This window comes from Xiphophorus couchianus, chromosome 2 (genome assembly GCF_001444195.1).
Source record: "Xiphophorus couchianus chromosome 2, X_couchianus-1.0, whole genome shotgun sequence".
Classification (NCBI taxonomy): Eukaryota; Metazoa; Chordata; class Actinopteri; order Cyprinodontiformes; family Poeciliidae; genus Xiphophorus; species Xiphophorus couchianus.
In genome coordinates this window covers 29,411,503-29,437,115 of record NC_040229.1, presented here as the reverse complement: position 1 = coordinate 29,437,115, position 25,613 = coordinate 29,411,503, and the positions used below count along the sequence as shown (strand labels likewise).

Sequence of the window (25,613 nt, the reverse complement as noted above, 5' to 3'; positions counted from 1 at the left end):
TATCGTGCACAGATTATCATCACAGTGTGAACACCTGGTTTGTGAGCTCTCCTTTTTCTCTTTCAAGTTCTGTCAGGCGCAGTCCTAACTTTGAGCGGTTCTTCGTCTCTTCCTCCCACATGACCTGAGAGTCCTGCATGGTGTTAGACAGCATGCTCTGTTTGTGCACCTGTAGAAGAAAAACGCACGAGCTCAAAGTACGGTTCTGCTCAGACCTTTATATTGTAGGCATGGATGTCGCTCCTTTTAAATCATTTTGAAAATAAACCTGAAACCTTTAAACCTCATGCACGCGCTTGTTGTTGTTAATTGTTATAACAATTATGCAAAAGAAAAAAAAAGAAACTTTTTTTAAAACTACATGCTGCTGTAGTTTAAGGTTTTGGAATGGCACTGACCCCTTTGAGAAAATCCACCACAAACTCAAATCTGAGCACTCAGTTCTTGTTAATAAAGTCAGTTAAAGGTTCTTGCTTTATAGTAGGTTGTTCAGGTAATAAAATAAAAGTAAAAAGATAATAATGTCAGTCTCTACAATGGAGTGCATGTAAACCTATGACATCAACTAAGGAATTAGGATGAGAATTTATTTTTAGTCATTTTATCGGTTCTAAACTTTTTTCTTTTTCATTTTCATCATTTATAAAAACAAATAAACTGAAACGTGTGAAGAACTAACAGCACAAGCCACCCACCTCTTTATTCAGCTGCTCTTCCAAAGAAATCTTGCTGCCTTGGAGGTTCGATACCAGCTCCTCCAAATGTGCACGGACCTAAAGAAAAAACATCATTTCAAAACAAAACAAAACAAAAAATTAAATAGTCTTTGTGTTTCTGCTGCTGCTGCAAAAAATAAAATCAAATTAGGATTTTAGGAAGTTGAAAGCAAACTAAAGGAAGTGACATGCATTCATCAGGAATACATTCACAACTGAAAGAAAGACACCACAGACAAAGATAAAAAAAAAATAAAAATAAAAAAAAAGACTGGGAGACGAAAGACATTTCTCCATCACCAGGATACTTATTCCCACATATGCTTGGAGTTCTGACACTAAAAACATGTTATATTTCACTTCATTAAGAGGATTATTTGATCTCTAGTTCAAAAATAAAAAACGATTAAATTAATCAGTGTACAAAGAGGAAGAACCCCACACAGAGAAACTACGCCTACAGTCACAATACTGACCCCTCCTCCAGGTGAGCAGTCAGCTAGCTGAAAACAGATTGTATGCCCTTTAAGTTTAAAACTGACTTTAATGCATAAACTCAAGATAGTTGATTTAACAGAATCGCATGACACCTTTTAGCTCCAAAGAGACGTGGAGCATTGAGACCATGTGTGAGCAGGTGAACGGGTTACTCACCACGACGGCTTCCTTAGCGCTTTTCTGAAGAGCCTCAATTTTATCAGCCTGTTGCTTCGTAGTACCTTCCAGTCTGGCGTTCTCGATCTCCAGCCTGGGCGACATTAACATTCTCTATTAATCAGGCCCAGATACCGGCCTCATATACCTGTGACTGTATGGCTTATCTATGGATGGATAATAATCGTCAACTAATTTAGCAATTGATTAATCGCTGCCTCAAAAAAACAGCCATGTGGTGAAAAACCAACATATTCAGCAGTAATACAGCCAAAACTACAAAAAATATATTCAGTTTGCATTTCAGATAAAAAAAAAACAACCTTTCTTTTTAAATATGTTTTAGCAGAAACTCTTAAAGTGGCTTAAAGTTTTAGATTCAAAGAGTTCAGACTTACTGCAGGAATGCTATGTTGCTACATTTTAGGTAATAAAACATTTATTTTGTTATTTGAAAAAGGAAATTAATTATTTTAATACATTTCTAATGTATAAAAAAAGGCATAAGTGGTTAAATGAAAAACCTGTAGAATGTGCTTTTTAAACAAAACAGTTTAATCATCAGAATAGTCGTCAGTTGCAGCCCTAACAATATAGAAGAAAATCTGCTCATAGTATCTAATCACATGGTTTGTAGACTTTATGTCAAAACTGCAAATACACGGTTCTCTAAGAATAAATACCAAGGATCGCTATGAATCAGCGCTCGTGTTGAAGCCATGTGTTTGTACTTACTTTTGCAACCCTTCCTCCAACTGTTTGGTGGTGATTTCAGAGGCCACGACGGCAGCCACCGCCTCCTGGAGTTTAGCAACGGAAGTGCGAAGTTCCTTTTCCATGTCGTCCATTTTGATTTTCATACTGCTGATGTGTCGCTCTGCTTTTAGGTACTTCTCTTCGGTTTCCTCAAGCTAAGTAATACAGACGAAACAAAGTACTCAAGAGCAAAGATAAAAAGTGCACTTCATGGTTTATGTACATATATATAAAAAAGCAGGTATTAATCCTCTGATCAATATGCCATAAACAGAGTCGGGAAAATCTTCTGGAAGTTTTTGTCACATCTTAATGTAAAACTATGATTGTTGTTGTGACAACTCACCAAATGGAAATAATCATTTCTTCAGTAGAAAAAAAAGATATCGGATTGGTTTCCAAAATATTTTTGCAAATATGTTGTGTGGGAGGAAATAAAGACCAAAGCCGAAATGTGCTTTCAAAAACCCAAAACGGCCCCATGGAATACACTACTTCAATGGTGAAGCATTGTGATGGTGGTATCATGCTGAGGGAAATCTTGTCTAGAGCTAAATACAGGGCAAAACTGAAAAAAAAAAAAAAAAAAACACCAGCTAGAGGATAAAAAAGTCCTAAAACTATTTTGGGGGTTCACTTCACAATTGGTAGCAGGACAGGCCAGAAACTGACTATAATTTCAATGTTACTGTAATTGACAATTTCAGTAAAATGTTTTTCTCTGAACTCTTGACTCAGGTGAGCTGAATAGAAATATATGTTACACTTAGATGTTGTGTGTGTGTTTTGGTTTTTTTTAAAACAAAATTTAAAAACCATGTTTTGCCTCTATTACTTAAAATGTTGTAATGCCACTGCCATAAGATGTATATAAAAAAAAAAAGATTCAACCAGCTTTAACATTTACCGGGCCCTGATCACATAATAAATTCAACTTAGTGATTACAATTTCTCATATTCCAGCAGAAGATTTATTAACCGATTGTCTCGTAATAAATCACGTTTCAGAGAAGAGAGCTGCGTCCTGCAGTCACCTTTTCTCTGAGTCTCTCGACGTCTTTGAGAAGCCGAGCTTTCTCTTCCTCCAGGTCGTTGCGATAGCGCGTGAGGACCTCCAGGGAAGCTTCACACATCGATAACTTCTTGAGAGAGTCGGCCAGCTCCTGCTGCAGCTGCCTTAAAGTGTTCTGTGCAGAAAGAAACGAGATCAGATATAAAAAAAACACCTTAGCGGTCCTACAGGGGGAATATAAGATGTTCTGAAGAACTATTAGTCAGGCTACGCAGCCTCAGTCTCACTTCTCGTTGATTCTTCTCTTCCTCAAACTTGAGGTTCAGCTCACGAAGTTCAGCAGCCTTGCTGGCGAGCTCCTTATTTCTCTCCTCGAGCAGATGAACTCTTTCTTCACAGTCGGCGCGCAGCTTGGTCAGCATGTCGCTGAAGCGCTCCTGGGCTTCAGTAATGGCGCGCTCCTTCGCGGCGGCTTGGTTCTGCGCCTCTTCCAGCTGCTGCCGAAGCAACATGATCTCGCTTTGGGCATGGGCGAGGCGTTCTTCCGCTGCTTCTTGGCGCGCTATGCTGCGACTGGACAGCTCCTTCTCTGCTTGCAGAGCAGTTTCGAGCTCCTTGGCACGCGTCGTCCCGTAGTCCTTCTCTTTCAGCAGGGCGTCCAGCAGCAGATTCTTCTCCGTCAGTTGCGCAGAGACCCGATGGAACTCGTTCTCCATGCTGTTTGTGTTAGCGTCGGCCTTGGCCAGCTTCTGTTTCAGGTTGCTGACTGCCTCGCGCTGAGCGGTTATTTCGTCTAAAAAAAAAAAATAGATACGTGATAAAACGCATTAATGTTTACCATCAGAGAGAAGAGATGTGGATTGCATTAGGAGGAGAAACAGGCTAAACAATAATTGTAAAATGCACACTGCAGGCAAGTAAATAAAAAGCAATATTACATGCTTAGAGTACAAATTGTGGGGCTGAGGCAATCGATTAATTGTGATAAATTGATTAATTGAAAAAAATCTTAGTTTAGGAGTCAATTAGTCGATTAATAATAATTGATCAACTAATTTAGCAATTGAATAATCTTAATTAATCAACTAAGTAAAAAATGTGTTAACTAATTTTTCCTCCAGGAAAAAGTCTCTGTATAATACAGACTCAAGAAGGTTATCTGCTGAAGGAACAACATATTCACAGCAGTAATTAAGCCAAAACTGAACAAAAAATAGATACAACTTGCATTTAAGATAAAAAAAAAAAAGTCCTTCTTTGTCCATAAATATGTTGTTACCAGAAAGTACCAATTTCATTTTATCCGATTAACCAACAGAATAATTGATGACTGAAGTAAGTGTTAGCTGCAGCTCTGCAAAATTGTATGTGCAGACCGGAGGACTTCTCTACTCACTTGAGAGTCGGTCTTTTTGTCTCTGGTGTTCTTCCTTCTCTCTGAGCAGAGCTTTCTCTGTGTCAGCGTGAGACGCCAGGCGAAGTTCGATCTCCTTCACGGCTGCGGCCAAGCGGGACCGAGTCGACTCGGCCTCGGCCTCCAGCGTCTCGCGAGCCTGTCGCTCGTGTTCCAGCTGGCTCGTCGTTTTCACCAACTCGGTCTTCAGGGCCGACAGCTGGTTGTTGCAGGCGAACACGGTCTGGGTCACGGTTTCGTTGCTGTGCTTGAGGTCTTGACGAATGTCCTCGAGCTGCTCCTTGAGGGCCTCGTTCTCCTCCACCAGGGTGCTCTCTTTGATACTGCTGTCTGCCTGGGAATGTTCGAAGTCTGACCTTGTCGAGGCCAGCTGCTCCTGCAGCGAGTTAACCTGGCGAAGCAGCTCTCTTTCCCTGTCGCCGGCCTCGGTGAGCTGAGACAAAGTCTACCACGCATCACAACAAAAACATCACCGTAAGTCTGTCTGGATTTTGTGTTTAAAAATGCGCAACAAATAACAGTATTGGGGAAAAAAAAAAAAACAATCTTGAGAAGATCGGATTGAAAGTTAGAGAATCACCTCATTGCTTCTGCTGATGCTTTTCCTGTTCTCCGCCTCCATCTCCTTCTGCTTTCGGAGGTGATTGTTGAGCAGATTTTCCTGCAGGGCCCGGGAGGTGCGTTCCTGAGCCAGCAGCTTCTGAGTCTCATGTTGCTCTTCTTCAAGCTGAGCGTTAAACATGTCACACACGGGCGTTAGGATCACATACACACACATGCAAGCAAAGAGCGAGCCAACACAAATACCGACATAATGTATCTAACGAGGGATGCAGCTAGCGATTATTTTAGTAATCGAATATGGTGATGATTAATCGATTAATCGGATAAAAAACCTGGCAGTTTCAGTAATTAACAACAGGCAACGTGTTTTTAACAATAGGGTTGCAATAGGGTTGGAACTAACAATTATTTTAGTCATCACTTGTTGTATTGATTATGCTGACAATTAATCAGATAAACAAATCTGCAATTTCCACAGATTTTTCAGTCAGTATGTAACGCTGCTGACACAAAAAGTCATAAAAATATACAGATGTATTTTTTTTTTATATTCAGCAGAAAGAAGATAGATGGTCATCCCTTTTGATATAAGAAAAAAGAAAATGGCTGCTTACCAATTAATCGATTAATCAACTTTAGATTAACTTATTAATCGATAACACACATCTCCATTTCTAGCCGAAAACCCCCCCGTAATAAACAGTCGTCGTGTTGGGCAGATAAAAACAAAGTGCCTGTTTCATGTTGCTGGCGAGCGTTCTCATCTCCAGCTCCATGTTCCTCAGTGACAGCTCCACCTTCTGCTTGTCCTGGACCTCAAACTGATGCTGCTCCTCCAGCCGCTTCAGCTTGTCTTTGGAGGTGTCGTACATCATGGCGGCATTCTGGCGATTCTCCTGCTCTTGTTTCAGTTGAAATCTTCACACAAAGTGCAACACAAAGAGATCAAGTAAATAAATGTTAAAAAAAAAAAAAAAAAGGTTCAGAGGACACAATTTCAAAGTTAGCCCAAAAATCAACAACAACAACAAAAGAAATTCTCACTTGATGTTAGTGAGTTCAGTCTGTACTTCCAGCTGGTTGCGCTCCAGAAGAGACTTAGCGTCTCTGACTTCCTCCAGTAAGCCCTTCAGCGACGTTCTTTCCGCTTCCAGCTGGTTCACCTTCTCTGACAGATACCCATGGCGACTTCGCAGTTTTTGAATGGAGCGCTCGTACTCGTGGAAAATGTTCTGCATCTTTGTCATAGTCGTGGGATCTGGGGGACGAAATACAGTGAGATGGTCATGGAAGAGGGTCAACGCAGTGTCTGGTGAACCCTTTGTTCGTTGATTTGGCCGTGTGTTTTGGACCAAGAGATGAACCATTTCCATTTTCCGTTTACAGGCCACCAAACTGATTCAAAAGATCCAGTTTAGTCACCACCACCTACAGTGAATGGCTAAAAGAAAGAGTTCATTTTAAAAAGCTCAAATATAATTAAAAAGGCTTCAGATACATCCATTAAAATGGCTGTTCAAATTTGTGCCACATGTGAATTGGTTAAAAACAGTATGTCATGAACAGATAATAAAAGTGTTCGAATTTAATATCTACATTGTTCAGTTCAATGTTGCTCCGATAAAAGAACACACATATTTTTAGACAGCTTCACCACGTGTGCCAACAAATCCATCTGTCTGTGTCTGTCTGCAAAACTAGAATATCTATTTTTATTTTGCAACAAAAAGTAAGAAAAGTAAATAATATTGCGGAAGCTTATTACCCAAAGAGAATGACTCCAGCTTCTGCATGAAGGAGGCTGCATTACGGTAGCCTGAAGTGTGTGAGTCCGCATCGTCTGTGTCGGACGACTGGGTTAGTTCTTCTAGATCGTCAGGCACGCTTATGTCTTCAAGACTCTGGACCTGGAAAGAAAAAAAATGATGATAGAATTATTCCCGTATCGGTTTCAAATCCAACACTCGTTTATGTAGTCGATCCGGTTGTCTGTACCTTGCTTTTCTGTTGATCTGTAGTCATAGACCTGAGCCGCACAAACACAAAACCAAGGAGAAAAAAAAGTAATTCTAAAGATTTGCACGAACATAGTGAAAATACTGAAGGTGTAATGGTGTAATGCAGTATATAGTTGAGAAAGCAATTGCAAGCTTTTGCTGTAACGCAAGGCCATTCTGACTTGTATGATAAAAGCAAATTTGTCTTACAAAAGTAATAAAAAACACAGAATGAGATATGTTCTGTGTGGAAGTGTTGGAAGTATTTTTGTGGTATATTGTGAATATTTGTCTATTTTCTGCAGTGCAATGTTGAAAGAAGCCCCCTGTATGTTTTTATCACAAGTAAATGTTTCAGGCCCTCACAACTTAAAGAAAGATAACTTGAGTAAATGCAAAATGCAGTTTTTGAATCATCACTTTAATCATTAAGGGAAAAATGCTATCCGAACCCTCCTGGTTCCTATGATGACGATTGCCTCTGAAACTGATTGTGTCATCCTTAGTAGCAACAACTTCTAAAAGCATTTTGGAAGCTTTGTTTCTCTTAGCTATTCAGAAAACTTTAGGTAGCTTTAAATCAACGACAACTCCGTTGTCCTTCACGATTATCTGCCAGATATCGTGGTTCCATCATTGCAAGTTACTGAACCTTTTTCAAGGCAGTTGTCGCTGCCTGGAGTTACCTATGAAGTTTAGGGATCAATTGTTCATATCGAACCTGATTAACTAAATGAAAAGAGAATTTTGTATTTACTCAGGTTATCTTTGACGTTTAAAGTTGGGTGGTGACCTGAAAACAAACAAACAAGCAAAGCAAAAACAGAAGAAGAGTTTAAGGCAGCAAATACTTTTACCGCATGCTACGCTAACAGTAGGGCTGAAACGATTAATCCACTCATGATGAATCGACTATTGAAATAATCGGCAACTAATTTAGTAATCAAATAACTGTTAAGTTGAATAAAGAAAAAGTAATACTCTGTTTGTAGAATGCAAAATTGTAGGGCTGGAAGAACCAATTGATCTGAATTAATCAATTAATTGAAATAATTGTCAACTGATTTAGTAATCAATTAATCGTTAACTGGAGTACACAAACTCAAAAAAGGGGAATATGCTAGAAACCCCCCCCCCCAACATATCCATGGGAGTAATTAAGCGAAAACAGTACAAAAAATTAATACCCTTTGCATTTAAGATTAAAACAAAAACCTCTGTCTGTAAATGTGTTCTACCCAGAATTCCTCAAGTGGCATATTTTTAGAATCACCCAATTGAAATTCTATTACTAAAATAATTGTCTGTTGCAGCCCTACTTAACAATTTTATGCAGTCTGTTCACTTATCAACCACAAGTTTTGGAGAGGGAGATTTGTTTCCAGCAGCTAGTGTTCAGATTAATAACACCAAATAGATTAGTGGCGCAGACAGATGTAGGAAAGTGGCGTCCTGCATATATACCTGTCTTCTTCTTCATTGTCCGTTATGTCACTTATAGTGCCTTCCTCAACCTCAGGTACGGTTGCTCGATTAACTTGTATGCTGGCCTGAGGGCCTCCACTTTGCCGGGCCCAATGGACCATGAGCTCCAGCTGTAATTTCCCTTCTACACCTTGCTTTATGCCACTGCAGCTCTGCACGACTGGAGCTCTGTTGGTGTTATGGAGAGCAATAAACCTGATAGTCATTGAACTGTGACTGACTGAGGCCTTTGGTTGAAATGAAAAAGAAAGAACACACTGAAACCAACACACCAAAACAAAACAAAAACCCTCAAAGGGCCAGGCAGAATTATTTGCACGCTTGGCAAACCTTGTGTAGAAAGCCTGAAAAAAATCATCCTAGCTCCAATAGATTGCTTTTTTAATTCAACATGTTTATTTTTGTGATAGTAGGACACAAAATAGTTCTTTCCAAACTTTATCTTGACTCAGTGGTTGTTATGAAAACTGGGCGAACCCAAGATGCAATTAGTTGCTCAGTGCGAGTGTTGGGAGTCAAATGACAAATTCATTTTTAGGATTTTTCTTACACATCTTTACCACGGGTGCAAAGAAATGTGGCAGCTCCTGCCACATTTCACTGAAAAACAGTCTAAAAACTAATGTTAAATCATACAGAATTTTAAAAAAAACAAACAACCACAGATTGTACATAAAGTCTCAATATAAGACCAATTCCTAATGGCTACTTCCAATTAGTATGTTCGCTGGGAAGCAACATGCATACCTTTGGCTGGCAACAAGCTGATGTTCCTGATGAGATCTTCCAGCTTGAACCAAACTTAAACATACGCTGGTCCCAGGCTTCGCCGAACCACCTGCTTCACTGCCATCGTGGGGAATGCACGACTTTCGATGCACCGCCATGGCACCTGTTGCTTTGCCGGCCATCTGAAAAACAACAACAAAAACAATACAAGATTTATGAACTTGGTAGGAGAGAACGGTCCAGCTGAGAAAGACCGAGGCTTGCACTTTACATGCAATTTGGTTCCGTGTTCGTGCTCCTTATCATACATAATTCAGCGTCGCCCCACCCACTGGAGACCTAATACCTTAAAGCTGTTTCTACTTAACAGTCTATTGGAACTGCATTACCTAGGAAAAGTAAGCATACCCCTTTTAGCATTTTCACATCACAACTAGAAACTTTGATGCATTTTATTGTGATTTTACGTGATAGACCAAAATAAACCAGTGACAAATATAAAAGTGGAAGGAAAAAAGAATTTACACAATGATTTAGTAAGAAGCTCACAAGTGAAGAATGATGCAAATCTGAGCCCATTGATGCAGATGAAAACTTTTTCATTCATTTTAAGACCCAAAAATTCACTGATGCGAGTTCTTGGTTTTTCATTTTAAGGATTATTACGAAATTATTGCCCCACATTTTATTCGTCATATAAAATACACTGAAGTTTGTGGTTGGTTTAGAACAAAATGCAAAAAAGCTCAAGGGATGTGAATAAGTCATTACTACTGAAGAATATATAACTAACCCAAGAAGTTTGAATACTCTTGAATAATTAAAATTAAGAATTTGATCTACAATATCCACTCTGCTATTGTTCAATGTTAACCCAATTTTCTAATAATTTACTGAAGCCAACACACATTTAAGTGTTACTGCTGGTTGTCATTTTCTTTAAAAACAATAAAATTACAATACAAATAGTAGATTACCGTCTGTCCTTTTCTTAATTTGTCCTTTAAGAAATCGATACACCAAAAAGACTTGGACAATAAAAACTCTTCATAAAATTAACTGTAAAAGCTAACACACAGCATGCATAATAAGGGAAACCAAACCTGAAAATAAAACTCATTCCATGCATTAAAGAGAACTATTGTTCATGCAATCTTCACACATATTTGACACAGACATTTTCAGTGTAAACCATACATGCAAAGCACACGTATGACATAAGACTACAAAGAAAAAGCACACAAATGTGGACCACTGGTAGATTTAGATTGGCTGGCCAGTCACTAGCATATTTTGTCTGAAAATCTGTATCAGATGCAGATATTTTACTGTACATTATATGTACGTAACTGATTTTGCATTTTGAAAAAGCTGTGATTAACTTAATTAAGGCCAACTTAACATTTTTTAATTAATTGATGACATTTTCAGGCCTTAATTTTAGACACATGGATTTAGACTCACAAATTTAAGATTTTTTTTATGGATGTGTGGACACCCTGCATAAATCTAATCATAAGAATTGAGGTTTTGACGTTTACAAATAACTTTGTCTACACACAGCTGTTCAGAAAACACTCGAGGGTCCACAGCTGATTGGTTAGAATGGCAAGGAGTTAAGATGGGTATAAGTGAACCAAGCAGATCTACATGAAATGAAACACGTGACAAGAAATAAACATGTAACTGCAGCAATAAGGTCATAATGCTATGAGCCTCAACTGAAAGGAGGAAGAGAAACATATTCAGGTATTGAATAAACTGAGGAAGAGAGAGAAAGACGAAGTCCAGAAGCAACTGCGTCAGAAGCAGCAATCCTACATCGCTTTCTTGGGCTGGGCCTTTGCTTTGAATACAACTCCCAGCATTCCTACCTCAGGGTAAAACCTCATCATGTCCTCTTCCTCAGGCCCTTCTCCATTAGAGACATCTGGACGTCTGTGTTGCAAGGCCGGCTCAGACGTCAGAATCTCTTCTGAGCCTGCGTTGGACCAGCCAGCTTCGTGTAGACGGCCAGCAGAGTCAGTAGCAAGCAGAGCTACGCCATTATCCTCTGAAGCAGGTTTGCTGTATCGATCGGTATCGTCTTCGCTTTCTTCCTGTGCGGCGGTGAGCTGCGATGAAGCATTGGCCTCGACATCAACTGTGAGTAGAGCTGACTTGTGACGGATAAAGCTATCATTAACATCTTGATCACAGTCCGGTAGGGTTTCTTCACACAACGAGCTGCCAGGTGACTCTGCCATAGAGTCCTCCTGTCCTGACTCTCTCTGCTCAGGGATGGTGAGAAGAACAGTACTTCTTGCTCTAGCTGTGGGGCGAACGATGTCCTCTTCTTCCTCGTCACTTGAATCTTCACCCGCAGAGCTGGACGCAGAAGAAGCGTCTTCCGTGGGGTTTTTTGCAGGATGCCTCGATTTAAAAAGTTCGCCAAACCTCTCCTTTAATTCCCCAGTGACGCTCTTAAAGGTGGATTTTACCTCCCTTTTCTCCACCTCTACCCAGAGTTTCTCGTAACGCTTCTCCCACGGAGTATCTCCACCTACCTTTTCTTCCGTATCGGAGCCTGCATGGCCTAAGTTGTTCAAACTGAACTCACATCCATCTACTGCATCAACTTTCTCCTTTGATGATGTGATTTGACAAGAAAGAACAAACAAACAAAAAAACAAACAACAAAAAAAGACAGAAATGCAAAAAAAAAGGTTTTGATATAATATCCAGAACACAAGGAAGACATTAGAATCCACTTGAGATGTTCAAACTAGGGGCGAACCGATTGTGTTTTTTTGGCCGATCACCAATCTTTAAAAAGTTTGACCTGGCGATTCCGATTTTGGCTGATACCGTTGTTTTTTTGTTTATTTTACCCCTCCAGGGGGTCTTTTGTGGGCTCTAGTGTCCCTTATATGACAATAGGGTGACAGGAAAGGGGGAAGGAACCCGCGACGGCCGCGTCTAGGACTCAAGGCCTCCAAACATGGGTCGCGCTAACCCCTACGCCACGCCCCCCGATACCGTTGTTTTTAGTCTGAAAAGTCACCAAATACAACGGCGATTATAGTTTCCGCCCATGTGTAGATGTGAACAGGTTTCTTAGTATTGACCAATCACCCAAAATTAAGGAAATTGGGGCCAATTTATCAGTGCACCCCTAGTTCAAACTGTCTATTTTGAAATGAAAACTGGGTAAAACGTTCCATCTCTAAAATTGCAAAACTGGTAGAGACATAACTCAAAAGCCTGCAATCATTTTCCATACAATGAATAATTTAGACAATACACTCTCTTGGTCTATCACATCACACGTTTTTTGCAGAGTGGGAAAGTTCAAAATGCTTTTACAAGTATATTGTACATTTGTGGCTTCTTGCCACCAACACTTTAGTACAGTTAGGTAGCTAGTTATACCTTGTAAAAAAGATATTCTGCTTTTGCTAAAAATGTTCCAAGATATTCCAAATTAGAAGTCATCAAGGTCTTGCATCCAAAGAATGTGATAACATTTCACGTTAATATGACTTGCTCATGCATTTTTAGAAAGAGAAAGACGCTTAAGCTGGAGTAGATGTTGCTAAAAAGGAGAATTGAATTTAGGTGGCAGAGACAACTCTGTATCAACATTTCTCACCCTCTCCTCGTGCTCTTCAAAATCCAAACTTTGAGTGTATTCTGTCGCCTGTGACTCGTCAGTAGTACCTGGAGAGAAGATGGAGTCAGTACCCAGAACACTGGGCATGTGCAGGCATATAGGTAATCTTAAAAAGGACTACTAAATTGTACCAGGTTCATGCGCCAACCGTCGCCGATTGCCAGTTGGAGAATTTTCTCGAGAGCCTCTAGTCTTTTCTATCTCACTATCTGAATCTGGTTGCAGGACAAAGAAACAGATAACTCTTGCATGTTGCATATGCAGCAATCGGGATACACATGGCAGAAAAAAAGTCACCAACTTACCTTCTCCGTCGTCTGCTGTCTGAAAACTTATCTTCGTTGTACAAGGTTGGGGCAGCGGAGCAGAGATGGAGGGCGTGCTGGGTAGACTCTTCCCAAAGCTGCTGCTCCTCTTAGGTGTTGAGGTTCTGGGAAGACCACAATCTTCTTTCTGTCCACCACCAGAAGAGGAGGGAATCTTCAACCCAGGCGGGGTTCTTTTACTGATAGTGCTGGCAGAATCCCAGTCTGATCCATCTGCACCACGAACATAAGATACTTTAAGTCAAGGGAAAAAAAAAAGATTAGTTTGTGGAGCCATTGAGAGTACAGTTTATGTCAAGTTAAACATTACATCCCCCTTCTCTTCTACTCTTAAGCTACAGTCTAAAGCAAAATACGCAAATACAGTTTTTAGTGAATACATCTGAACTCATTCAAACTCCTTTACTGTTACTGACCTGCGTCTTTTGCTTCAAAACGGGTCAGGACAGAAACAAAAATCAATGCAAAAGTCAGTGTCGCATGTAAAGAACACAAGTTTTTTAATCAGTTCACACACGTTTGCTCATCAGCAGTAGTTTTCTTTTATGTTAAAACTTTCGTTGAAGTCAACAATAATTCACACTAAAGCAAAAAGAACTTCAACAATGATGTTTTCTCAGATGAATGCTATAGATTCATGGTAAGGAGAACAAAAACCTGAAACAAATACGAAACAAACACCATCATGCTTTGAAGCAGAGGTTTGTAGAGTGAACTTTGTGCAATCATCTTTCAAAAGTACCTCTCAGATTATAGATTTGATGAGTAATTGTCCCATTCTTATGCTAAAACCATTACATGTTGTAGTTTGTTTGATGGAAATCAGTCAAATAATAGACTAAAAGTCTTTCATTGGACAAAAAAACCCCCCTTACCTTCAAGATCATCTACATCGCCGACACCAAGCTCGTCCATTATGTTGACATTTCCTTTGTGGCTGCTCAAAACACTGAGCGCTTTAGAACTTTCTTTCTATTTAAAATAAAAGACACAGCTCTGTAATTGTAGCATATATCAATTAGGCTCTGTGTCTCAGTCTGTTAAATGTACCTTTTCCTGTACAGGATTGTCTTCCTTTGGAAGCTCCCTGCGATTGTCCTTACTGTCACTTCCAGCTGAAAAAGACGGGATGTGATTTGAATTGACTACTAAGGAGTTCTCCAGGAAGCATCCAGAAAATCCAGATGAGGCAGGCAGTTAGGATACTGTTAGAAGCATTCCCATGCAAAATGAGCTGGAGGTTAGCATGTTTCTGCATCGCCATGCAAACTGATGTATTTGAATGGAACACAACTTCAGCGATGGTCGAGATTAGTAGAGTTTGAATCACAACATTCCTTTAAAACAAGCCACCTACAACTGTCTGCAGTTACCTCATATTTCGTTTATTTTGTTTGATTATTTTTTACCTTAATAGCCACAAACTTCAGTGTATTGTATTGGGAATTCTGTAGCTGCTTAAGTAGAGGCAGTTGGACGTCTTCTACTTTTTCATAAAAATGTTTAATTTCTCATCCAGTCAGCTTCAGTTCTAAACATGGCTTGAAAGTATGAGGCTAATGAGTTTCAGCACAAACAATCAGATTAGTAGTGGTCACTAATGGGGCCGTCAAGGCAGACAAATGGTTGAAGACAAGAGTGAAAGTTACTATCTATGTCTGTCTTAAATAAAACAACATTAAAAAGAGGAGGTGAGCACAGGTTTCATCTTTCACCTAAAGTGGCGTGGGTTCGTCTCTCTGGGTTATTTTACCGTCATTCACACTTGGAAATGTGTGGCCAAAAGCAAATTCATATGTTGGGATTGTTAGGTGACGTGTCTGGATTAAAACAAATGGAGGGTAGTGTCAGCGACTGCTGGGGTCCCAGTAGCGACCTTAACAGCTTTGTTAGTGTGACCATTTTAATATCCCTGATACTTCAAACCTATGTTTAGGCACTTACGATTACAGTTGCAAATCTTTCAGGGTGTGTCTCTGCCTTATCCTAAGATTGTAATTTTTACCCTTAATCCTTTGCAAAATATCTCACTCAGTCATAGTGGCTTACAGTGTCTCTGAACATCCATTTTCAAGTTCTGGATCAGATTCTCAGTTGGTTCTAGGTCTAGATTTTGATCAGGCCTTTGTAACACATGAACATGCTTTGAAATAAATCCTTCTATTGTAACTCTGGCTTGATGCTCTACTGGAAGGCGACCCTCCTCCCCGGACTCAAGCTTTCTGTTTGTAGGTTTAAAATTGTGCTGTAAAAAATGAAAAACAATACATTTTGTGCTGGTCTGCCATGCAAAATCCCAATAAAATCCAACGAAGGTTGTTCTTGTAATGTAACAAAAGGCAAAAAAGTTCAAAAGTTCCCCAAGTTCTGAACTTTTGTACTTTACGTTTCTTCTGCAAGGCACTCCAAGCTCTGAAAATGCTTAGAGTGCCTTGCACTTTATAGCCAGTTGACAGGATCAAGCAGGTACAGTGAATGCTACATGCATCCCCTTATGCGACAATGAGGTGATGGTGAGTTTTCTGATTAGCAGGGAGTGAAGACAGGCGTACCCTGGCTGCCTTGTGGCATGCCTACATTCTTGCGAGGTTCTATCTCTGCCATCCTACTCCCTCCTTCCCCTCTTAAAAAAGAAGGAATGTAAAACACGTCTACAAAAAGAAAAGTAACAAACTGTTGGGACGGTTTTGTTCAAAGGGACACACTTTACATTCTGCATTTACAACTTTTAAAGATTCGGACACTAGACAAACAGAAGGATAAATGCCGTTCATTAAAGTGCAAGTTTCTGTAACAATAAATAGGTAAAGTCACACATTTTCTGCTGCATGGAATGTTGCCTGGAATGACTTGGTTGCATCTAGAAGCAAAATAAAAAACAACCCACTGAAACCATCAATAAAGGGAAAAATAATAAAAGTATACATTTACTTTCTTTGAGTGAATCTTCCACAGGAGCTGCTCCCTCTTTATTTGGGCTATGCAGATTTGGCTCTTCCTTATGCGGTACGTTGGAAAGTTCAGAGTTTGACTGAAATTTACAAATAAATTTGAATACTTAAGACCAACAAAAACAAGGACAGTCATCTGCTCAGGAGCAGTTTAGCAACATATTTGTTTATACCTCGGAGTCCCATGAACTCTCGTCTCCTTCCCCTTTCTTCAGACCCAGTTCTAACCGGAAGTCTACATAGAAATTTTAATTAATTAGTACAGGGCTTTTTTTAATAAATACATCAAGAACAGTGATTTTAATAGTCGCAAAGCACACAATCGCTGCATTTAATCACATTTCAGATATGATATGTACTGATGCTCCCATGGATTGAATAGAACGCTGTAACAATTGCAACAATACTGTCAGTTGGCAAAACATGAACACTGAGAATCTATGGTATAAAAAGAAGTCACGACTCTTCTTAAGCAAAAAAGAAATATATTCATGATAAGCAGTGGTGGGCAGACTTCAGCAAACATTTAGCGAACTTAGCTTCCTCTAAATTAATTTTTCCAGATAAATTCTAAAGAACTAATTTACTTGGACTTGAAAGTCAATCAAGTTTGACATCCGAGTTGAACGTTTTGGTTACATCGACCGTTAAGAATTCTCCAAGTAGTTCCATGTTAGTATTCATACCTCTTTTTTTATCTTTACCAACTTCTACTTTGGGAACAGTCGGAACTCCATCACGGACGTCCCCACTGTCTTGAGATTTATTTTCAGCATTCGCTGAGTCTTTTTCATCCTGTTCTTTTCTGTCATTGTCTTTTTCATCTTCAGTAGAATTTTGTGCCTAAGGAAAAAAAGATAATGTATTTAAAATCCCATTTCATTGACATTTGAGTTCACAATTATTAAACAAATAGGTACAAACCAATAATTAGGCTTTGCAAACTTAGCCGACTATTGAAGGTCTTGGCAGAAGTAATGTGAATACAAACCATCCTATTAGACACCCAATAACCAAACATCCCTGTTTTACCTGAATACCAGGCTCGTCAGTGCTTTTTAGCTCGTGCCATCTCAGGCTCGTGTTCTCAGATTGATCGGGTGAGCTTAGGTCCACATCATCAATGTCAGTCTGTGGTAATGCTTCACCAGAGACCTCTGAAAGATGGTGTTGTCCACTGGTATCATCCTTGATGGTTGAATTGGAAAAGACCATTTCCCCTCTCGGATCTTCGTCATAAGACTCTCTTCTGGCAACACTTGCAGTTTCAGTTTCAAGCGGAGCATACGATGTTAGTCTAGCTTCACCTTCATCAACTGACTTTTCACATAAGCCAGCAGAATCATCTCCAACATCAAGCAGTTTGACTGTAGCGCTGGCAAAGTCATACTGGAGTTTTTGATGCCTGCTATCAGAATCCTCACTTGACTCAACATCTTTACTCTGATTTTCATCGATGACCAGCGTTTCTCCCTGAGCTTTGGCTTCATCTTGAGCTTCATCATTTCCGTCGATGTAGGAATATGGAATCTCTTCTGTATCGTCCTCAGTTTGAATGTTGTCTGTTTTTGCTTTTTCTGCTTCTTCCTTGTCTGACTCATCACTTTCCTCTTCATAATCATCATCCCAACTGCTACTGTTCTCTTCCTCATTTTCGGAATCTGACTTTTCTTCCTTTAGTGAAGCAGATCCTGTTGGCTGGCCATCATCACAGAGTATTGGGCCTTTTGCGTCTTCACACTCAAGTGCTACCGATACCACAGGGGAGGGGTCATTGGATTTTTTCTCAATACTGTCTTGTTCTTCTTCTTGCAAGGAGCCTTTGTGCGCTTCTTTTGTCTCATTGTCTGCTTCATTTAAATATAGTGATGCAACTTCAGATTGAGCAACTGTGTCATTTTGGTTATCGACTTCAGATGAATCCCAATCTGATTCCACTGCAGTTGCTACAATTGGTTTGTTTTTGGCCTGAGGAGAACTTGGTAAACCCGGGTCATCAATAACTCGCACTGGTAAAGCACATTGTGTTGAAGAATCCCATGAAGTAGCAGGCTGCCCCTCCTTCTCTTCCAGCTGCATATCTGGAGGTTGGACATCATTTTCTTGTTGAAGAACCTCAATGTTTGCCTCGCTCTCTTTGGGTATGTCGACATCACTTCCTTCTACTGAAGAGCCCCATGAGGACTTACGTCTACCTTCCTCAACAGGTTCCCTGCTTGACGAAGCATCGTCTTCCACGTCAGACTTGACATTCTTTCCGACGTTGGCTAACAGCTTCCCCGGACAAGTGATCAAAGTGCTTCCACCAGTTCCCTCTGCTTCATTTTCTTCCTCATCGTCACTGTCATTCCAAACTTTGTCGACACCATTTGTCTCGTCGCTCAAGGAATCCTTATCATCATTTTCCGTCTCTCTGTCTGACTCCACTTCTTTCAATTTACAGGGTGACTGAGCCATTTCGGGTGGGATTGGGACTTCTGTTGATATTTGATTTGAATTAAATGTTTGGTCTGATGACCTCATACATTCCTTAGCAACGCTCTCTTCTTCATCGGACAGCTTCGATTCCACTCTAATGGCAGACACGATGCAATCACCTGCTATGTCTAATGTTGCTGGCATTGCAGAGGTTTTTGCACCGTCAGGACTGTTGACGTCTGCGCTTTCCGTCTCTGCTTTGCTGATCTCATGTTTGACTGTAGCAGGAATCCCAGCATTCAGAGAGGATTTACTGTGAGGAGTGTTTTGAGTATCAGCTCTGATATCAGTTGCAGAGCAGTTCTGTTTGTGATTTTCCTCCTCAGATCCATCTTCTTCTTCTTCATCACTTTGTTCACTATCATCCTCTTCCTCCTCATCCTCCTCATCATCTTCCTCCTCCTCCTCATATTCTTCCTCTACTTCTTCTCCACAGTCCTCTCCATCAGAACCTTCCTCCTGCGAATTATTAGCACTTAAATTTTGCTCTGAGTGTTTTCCTTTCCCCCTTTCAGCTGAATTGTCTCCTTGTTTTTTGGCATTTGGAAAAAAAAAAAAGAATAGAAAGCTGTTACAAAAAAGCACACAGTAAAGCTTTACTACTACAATTTTACCTTTCTGGAGATATGAAGAGGTGATTTGGAAAGGATGGGAACTGTAGAGGAATCTACTGGGACACTAGTTTTTCGTAGTGGCTCTGATTCTGCGTCACTCAGGGAAGTGTCGGGTAGAACAGGAGCTACGGGGCAAGAGGGGATAACAGAATACAGTCACAAACTACTATAATTAGTAACAAATGACTAAAAGATTCTTGGTACCTTCTCCCATCTTAGATGCCAAAATTCGGCTTAGGTTCACTTTAAGTGGTTTCTAAAGTTCAAAAACATTACATGGAAGTTAGATTCAAAAAAATAAATAAATAAGGCTGCTGTGCGTCAGATATAAGCCTCGCCAACCTTTCCCGCAGAGGAGTCATCATCATCTTCTGTTGAGGGCCATTCATCATTAGCACTTTTAGAAGCTCTAAGGAAGGAAGAACGGTTGCAATCAGGAAAATCAAGTCGCAATATGGAATTGTTGAATGCAACAAAAGAACTCTGCTTACCGACTGACTGACTCTGACAATGAATTGTCTTCTAAATCTGCAGCAAGGGAGAAATACGTTTTTATTAACATATTATCTAAAGAAACTTTACCAAGACATTCCTCCGACATGTGGAAGAGATTCAAAGCATTTAAGGCGCCCTATAGAAGTTCGTATACCTTGAAAACTTTTCACATTTTGTCAACTTTAACTATACACAGACCAACACACAGAACTACATAATAAAAGTAGTGAAATGAAAAAAATGTACTAGATTTTTTTTCTTGCAAATACAAATGTAAAAAGTTTTGGTTTTTTTTCCAAATACAATCAGCCTCCTTGACACATTACTTATTGACTCACATCTAGAGACTGAAAGCGTAGCCAACATGCTTAGCTCTGTATTTAGTACCATGTGTGAAGGAGCCCGATCTTAATCGGCCGTTACAATGGAAAGCAAACTAATTCTGCTAACAAAGTTCATCTAAGCATAGTACCTCCCCCTGCTTCATTTGTCCCAAGCTCTAGATCCAGTCAAGAGGTTATGCGTGAGGAATAAATAAAATGATCAGTCAGTCATACAGGGAGTCTGTCAAACTTACTTATTCACTATCTAACTAAAATAAATGCGTACCACCTTTATCAGTGGCTGGTCCTCCCAAAGAAAAGCCTGGTTCAGGATCATGGAAGGGAATGCTCGGTGGTCTTTTCTTCTTGTATGGACCTGGCCGTGATACTGAGGCCCTGTGTGTCCTCTTGGTACCATACTCTGTGATTAGGAGGCAACAACTGAAAAAGAAGGGAGGGGGAAGAGAAACTCAAAATGCCACGCTGCTCATACCAAGCATGAAAAAATAGATTACTGTTAGTTTTGGTGTTGCTCAAAGAGACTATAAAACCACACTCAGTGCTGTGAAAGTGTATCTGTACCCACAGGTTTCTCCTGCTTTTACTTTTTTTTGTTACACTTGGGATAATAACAAGTCCATTTTAAAATGTCATTTATTTTATGAAGGGAAAAGAACATGGAACAAAGTGGAAAAGTAGCTGCACGCTAAACCTAAAAACAGCTTGGGCCACTCTTGGCATAAAAATTATATTTGCTGTAAGTCTTTTACATTGTTGTGGACATTTGGCCCAAAGTCACTTAGTAAAAGTTCCCAATGTGTTCTTTGTTGACTGACTTTTTATCCTTATGCGTTTTTTATGATTCAGTTCAATGTAGAAAAATTACTTCAATTCATCCCTTTTTATATTTCATATTATCCGGCTTTCTTTACAAAGTTGTTGTAGATGCTGATGGATGTGCGCAGAAAGGTTGCAATCTGTATTACAGCAGTTTTAAAGGATCCTCTGACTAAAGATTAATTTTATTTTTTGTCCAATCATCTCCAGATATTCCAGATCAGTCCCCAAAACAGAACCAGTCTTCTTTAGACTGGTTCTAAAGAAGACTTTAGAACCAGTCTTCTAAAGTCTGGTTTAGAAGACTTTCTAAACCAGACTTTAGAAAGTCTGGTTTAGCCAAGGGCTCTTTTAAGACCTTGGCTTAAAAGAGCCAAGGTCTTTTAAGTCCTTGGCTCAAATGCTGCAATCGCATCAGATGTTGCTTGATGTGTTTGTTTGGTTTTTTTTTTTATAGCTCTTTTAGCAAATTTCATATTGTCAGAAAGGTCAGTGCTCAGGCCTGAGTGTGGCCTGTGAAACTGAGTCAGTGAATTTTGTTAATCAAAGTTTATTTGCAAAGGTTGTTTTTGTTTTATGATGTTAATAAATGTGACAAAAAACCCACTTTTAATACAGGTTTTTGTGTAAATACCATAAAACTGAAACAGTTAATCAGATTAATTGTGATGAAGCAATTGTTGAATCGTCAACTAATTTATTAATCAATTAATCGTTAAGTGGAGTACACAGACTCAAAGTAAAAGTCATTTGATAAAAAAAAAACCCAAACATGTTTAACGTAGCAATAAAGCTAAAACTCTACTGATTTTATCCAAACATGTATTCATTTTGCACATAAGATGAAGACACCTTTTTGTCTGTAAATATGTTTAACCCAAAACTCCTCAGTTTTAGTTTTAGTTTCATTAAGTTCAAATTCACCAGAGTAACCCTTTGTTATTGCATATTAGGCAGTCAAATTTCTATTTTATTTTATGATAGAAAAGCAAGTGAATATTTGTTTATTTTCCTCTTCTGATGCATTTCCAGTACTGTACATTGTAAAGGATTCAGTGATTAAATGAAAAATCTGTACAAAGTGCAAATATTTTCATCACATTAACCAATTAATCGTCAGAATAATCGACAGATTAACAGATAACTAAAAATAATTGTTTGTTGCAGCCTTAAATTACAGAAACAGCATTTGAATATGTATTCATTTTTGAGTTGACCTTACCTATGATGGCCATTTTTTTGTGCATAGTCATCAGCTGTCCACCCTTTTTTGTCCTGAAGGGTGATGTCTGGGTCGAACTGCAGGAGAAGCTTTACCATACTGTGTTGACCGCTGCTGGCAGCTAGCATCAAAGGGGACCTGAAGGTGAAATCAGAGTCAGCAGAAGAGCTTTCAACAGTTCGACACGTACTACCGTCGACAATCATGACTGGCGAATGGTTTCTCGTTCCGTACTGGCCTTTGTTCGTGGTCAAGACAATTCACATCAGCTGTCTCTTTCAGGAGAAACTCGGCCATTTCAATACGGTCTTCACGGATCGCAACGGTCAATGGGGCGAACCCCTCCTGGATCACAGATCAAACGACATTGACGAAACGGAAGTAGCACTTTGTTTGACTAAAACACTTTTCTGAAAAAAATACTCGTTTTTGACAGAAACCATGAACTCATACGGCAATCACCTTGTTTTGTGCGTTAATTTCCGCCCCATGCTGCAACAGACGTGTCGCTGTGGGAATGGAGGGGATGTTCGCTGCTAGATGGAGGGCCGTATTGCCGTTGAGGTCCGCAAGATTTGGATCGGCGTGATTTTCCAGCATTATGGCCACACAGCGCTCATGCTGGCCCTCTACTGCCTGTTAACCAAACAAAAAAAAAATGTAACATACATTAAGAATTGAGGACTGAAACAATAGCTAGTAATGACACAGGAGGTGGCAAAATGTCATATTCAACTAACAAGGTATAAAAAGCCTCAATAATGAATTGATCTTGTAGTGCAGTAGCGTAATCTCGTATAGAGATACCCAACATTTAATTTGAGTTCATGTTACTGCAGTTAAAGCACCAGAGACACAAAAACTGCCCTAAAAACAATGAAAGAAAGAGTATCAGATTATGCAAAAGACCGTTTTACTTTAAGGATTTTTACGCATATTCAGCAGGGGGTGCAATAAATAAATCCAATTATTCAACACCAAAAACAGGATTCACGGTCTCTCGGAGTGTCATCGTGCAGGATTACCTTCATTAGGGCGGATCTGTTTTGATTGTCACGCAGGTTAAGTTTGGCTTTGCTATCAACGAGGAACTGAACCACTTCATCATGACCGGTAGCACACGCAATATGAAGTGGAGTTCTGTTACAGGGAAGAAGAGTTCAGAATCATGCAAATATCAAACATTTGTACAAACCCTTTTTAGAATCTTTAGAAAGTCATAAAAAGAGACAAATTAATTAATTAATTAACCAGGGATCTGAATCGGATGATTTTATTCCCTTATTCATCAAAACTTTAAAAAAAAAAAATCTAACTGCTCCTTTTAGTTCAATTAAAACTATGCATTGACGCAAAAATGAAGATAATCTTACTGTTTTTAAATTTTCTGCTGCTCATATAGCTTAGAAATTAAATGGGAAGTGGGAATGAAGTAGAGGTCAGGGAACCTTTGTACCTGATTCATAATTTTTTTTAAAGATCTAAATCAAAAAATGATCTCATTTGCTCTGTATTACGTTAACAGGTCATCCTAACAGTTGTTTTCCACATAAAAATCTTGGGGTACATGTATAATTTACTTAGTGCTGCAAGCTTTATATAAAAAGCACACTAGACAGGCCGGATGAGGACAGTACAGACTGGCAAAAGGCACAAAGAATTTAGCTTTACTTTAATCGACCAGACAGCTCATGCACGGTTATACTTTACAGGATACTTGTGAGGATTACCTGTTCTCCTTGTCAAGTTGATTGATATCACTCTTCTTAGCCAGCGGCTTCACCTTGGCCAAATCACCCTGGAAGACAGCCTTGTGAATCTTCCCCAGATCCTTGTCTTTCAAGTCGTAGCCATCAGAAAGTGCACTGACATTGTCTGAGGTGCCACAGCTCTTCTTTTTCTTAGTAAAGCTCAATAACTTCTTCATTGCATATGGCAGTTCAACCTCGCTCCGTAACCGTCACTACCTTCCTCTCGTTAGCTGCTGAGGGGTCACCACAGGCGTCTTTCCCATCCCTAAAAATAAGACGCAGAAAAGCCGATTAGAAGTGCCGCAAGCCGGTTTTTTTTTTTTTTTTTTTTTTGGTTTGCCTTGATGATAAAGCTAATGCTGGTCCCCACGCGCGAATTTAAGGCGAAGTAGCTTCTGTGCCTTTATAGCCTGGTAATCGACTCCCATGTAAAGAGGCCACGATGCCCGTTAGGTGTAGTATCTCATTACTGGAAGACGGTGTTGGGTGACAGAAAAAAAACACAACATACCAGCCATGCTAACGACAGGTTTCAGAGGTGCTAACTGCAGTTCATCTCCCGACACGGTGTCCTCTAACAGTCCGTAACGACAACAAATGAGTTTAATAATAATAATTATAAAAAAAAAAAAAAAAAAAGCAAACGTTAAGATGCCGTTAGTGTTTGTATTCCGAAGCGTTTAAAATGAAAACACGTTAGCTAATGTCAGCGCTGGCCGCAGTTATCGTTATGGCTTCGTGGTTGTTACCATGGCAACATACTGTATAAAAATATTGGTACGAGGCGCTCGTAGCGAACTAGCCAGAGCTAACACACAAAAAGCATTCGAATTCTCATCTAAAGTCAGCTTAAAAATAAACATTATTCACCATTGTCGTTTGTGAAGTCGCACTTAGCATCATATTGAGGATTAATGTTGCGCCTCCCACGTCGTCACTTCACTAATGATGCAAACCGCCACATTTAAAACGAGTTTGCGGTGAGGCGCAGAACAGCAGAGATTTGACTACGACTGGGGAACTGCAGCACCAGGGAACGGCTTCTTTTTGCTCATTCGGTAGAAAAGTGTTCTAAAGAGAATATAAGTGCAAAAACCGAAACACTGCTAACTAAATGCTAACTAGAAGTCGCTAAAAACCGTTTACAATATTATATATTAACACGTATATACGCCTTAAATGCTAAAATTCCCAATAGTTTACGAAGTGTTAATTGTAATAACAACATTAGACCAAAGTTACTAACCTGTTGATTGTCGAATTTCAGTTACTATTATCGAGCTAACGAAAATATGCTCACATAAACATGCTTCCACTGTTAGTTTCAAGGGAACCAATCAGAGATAAGTAGGGGGCGTTACAACTCCGATTAACCAATGGGAGACTTCGATTTAATTTAGAAAGGTTGGTTTACAACCCATTGAAGACTTTGTTGTGTAATAGCAGACGTTTACCACAAGGTGATGTCATTCTTTCAAAGATTGACTACTTTTGGCATATCAACAAATCACGTTGTTAAGCTCAGCAAATGTATTAACAGCTGACATAAATAAATATTGTTATGTCTTTTATTCTTGCATGAAAAAATATTTAATTGAATTCCATTTGAGAACATTGTTATAGGCTTAAAGTCTTAA

The 25,613-nt window shown here is 39.5% G+C and overlaps 1 protein-coding gene across 4 annotated transcripts in view; it reads right to left on the bottom strand.

Moving 5' to 3' along the window:
* The window catches only part of ankrd26 (ankyrin repeat domain containing 26), a 33,325-nt gene extending 7,975 nt beyond the window's left edge, over window positions 1-25,350 (bottom strand). The window contains exons 1-37 of one of the 4 annotated variants that reach the window (XM_028037973.1): window positions 25,223-25,350; window positions 23,956-24,241; window positions 23,251-23,365; window positions 22,688-22,861; window positions 22,464-22,570; window positions 22,226-22,363; window positions 20,456-20,607; window positions 20,316-20,342; window positions 19,840-19,876; window positions 19,691-19,757; window positions 19,553-19,604; window positions 19,349-19,473; window positions 16,943-17,099; window positions 16,430-16,491; window positions 16,237-16,336; window positions 15,853-15,956; window positions 14,356-14,421; window positions 14,181-14,277; window positions 13,285-13,539; window positions 13,111-13,194; window positions 12,959-13,026; window positions 11,202-11,951; window positions 9,346-9,509; window positions 8,578-8,766; window positions 7,112-7,142; window positions 6,882-7,023; window positions 6,161-6,374; window positions 5,851-6,034; window positions 5,133-5,279; window positions 4,535-4,997; window positions 3,426-3,931; window positions 3,161-3,313; window positions 2,106-2,281; window positions 1,371-1,464; window positions 1,193-1,219; window positions 696-773; window positions 35-169 (exon numbers count right to left, since the gene is read on the bottom strand). In XM_028037973.1, the coding sequence (XP_027893774.1) occupies window positions 35-169; window positions 696-773; window positions 1,193-1,219; window positions 1,371-1,464; window positions 2,106-2,281; window positions 3,161-3,313; window positions 3,426-3,931; window positions 4,535-4,997; window positions 5,133-5,279; window positions 5,851-6,034; window positions 6,161-6,374; window positions 6,882-7,023; window positions 7,112-7,142; window positions 8,578-8,766; window positions 9,346-9,509; window positions 11,202-11,951; window positions 12,959-13,026; window positions 13,111-13,194; window positions 13,285-13,539; window positions 14,181-14,277; window positions 14,356-14,421; window positions 15,853-15,956; window positions 16,237-16,336; window positions 16,430-16,491; window positions 16,943-17,099; window positions 19,349-19,473; window positions 19,553-19,604; window positions 19,691-19,757; window positions 19,840-19,876; window positions 20,316-20,342; window positions 20,456-20,607; window positions 22,226-22,363; window positions 22,464-22,570; window positions 22,688-22,861; window positions 23,251-23,365; window positions 23,956-24,152 (5,637 nt within the window). In that variant the 5' untranslated portion in view covers window positions 24,153-24,241; window positions 25,223-25,350. Of the gene's footprint in view, window positions 1-34; window positions 170-695; window positions 774-1,192; window positions 1,220-1,370; window positions 1,465-2,105; window positions 2,282-3,160; window positions 3,314-3,425; window positions 3,932-4,534; window positions 4,998-5,132; window positions 5,280-5,850; window positions 6,035-6,160; window positions 6,375-6,881; window positions 7,024-7,111; window positions 7,143-8,577; window positions 8,767-9,345; window positions 9,510-11,201; window positions 11,952-12,958; window positions 13,027-13,110; window positions 13,195-13,284; window positions 13,540-14,180; window positions 14,278-14,355; window positions 14,422-15,852; window positions 15,957-16,236; window positions 16,337-16,429; window positions 16,492-16,942; window positions 17,100-19,348; window positions 19,474-19,552; window positions 19,605-19,690; window positions 19,758-19,839; window positions 19,877-20,315; window positions 20,343-20,455; window positions 20,608-22,225; window positions 22,364-22,463; window positions 22,571-22,687; window positions 22,862-23,250; window positions 23,366-23,955; window positions 24,242-24,487; window positions 24,690-24,846; window positions 25,115-25,222 lie in introns of those variants that run through there. The other 3 variants (XM_028037991.1, XM_028037982.1, XM_028037999.1) reach the window with 3 other exon arrangements.
* Window positions 25,351-25,613: the final 263 nt, after the last annotated feature.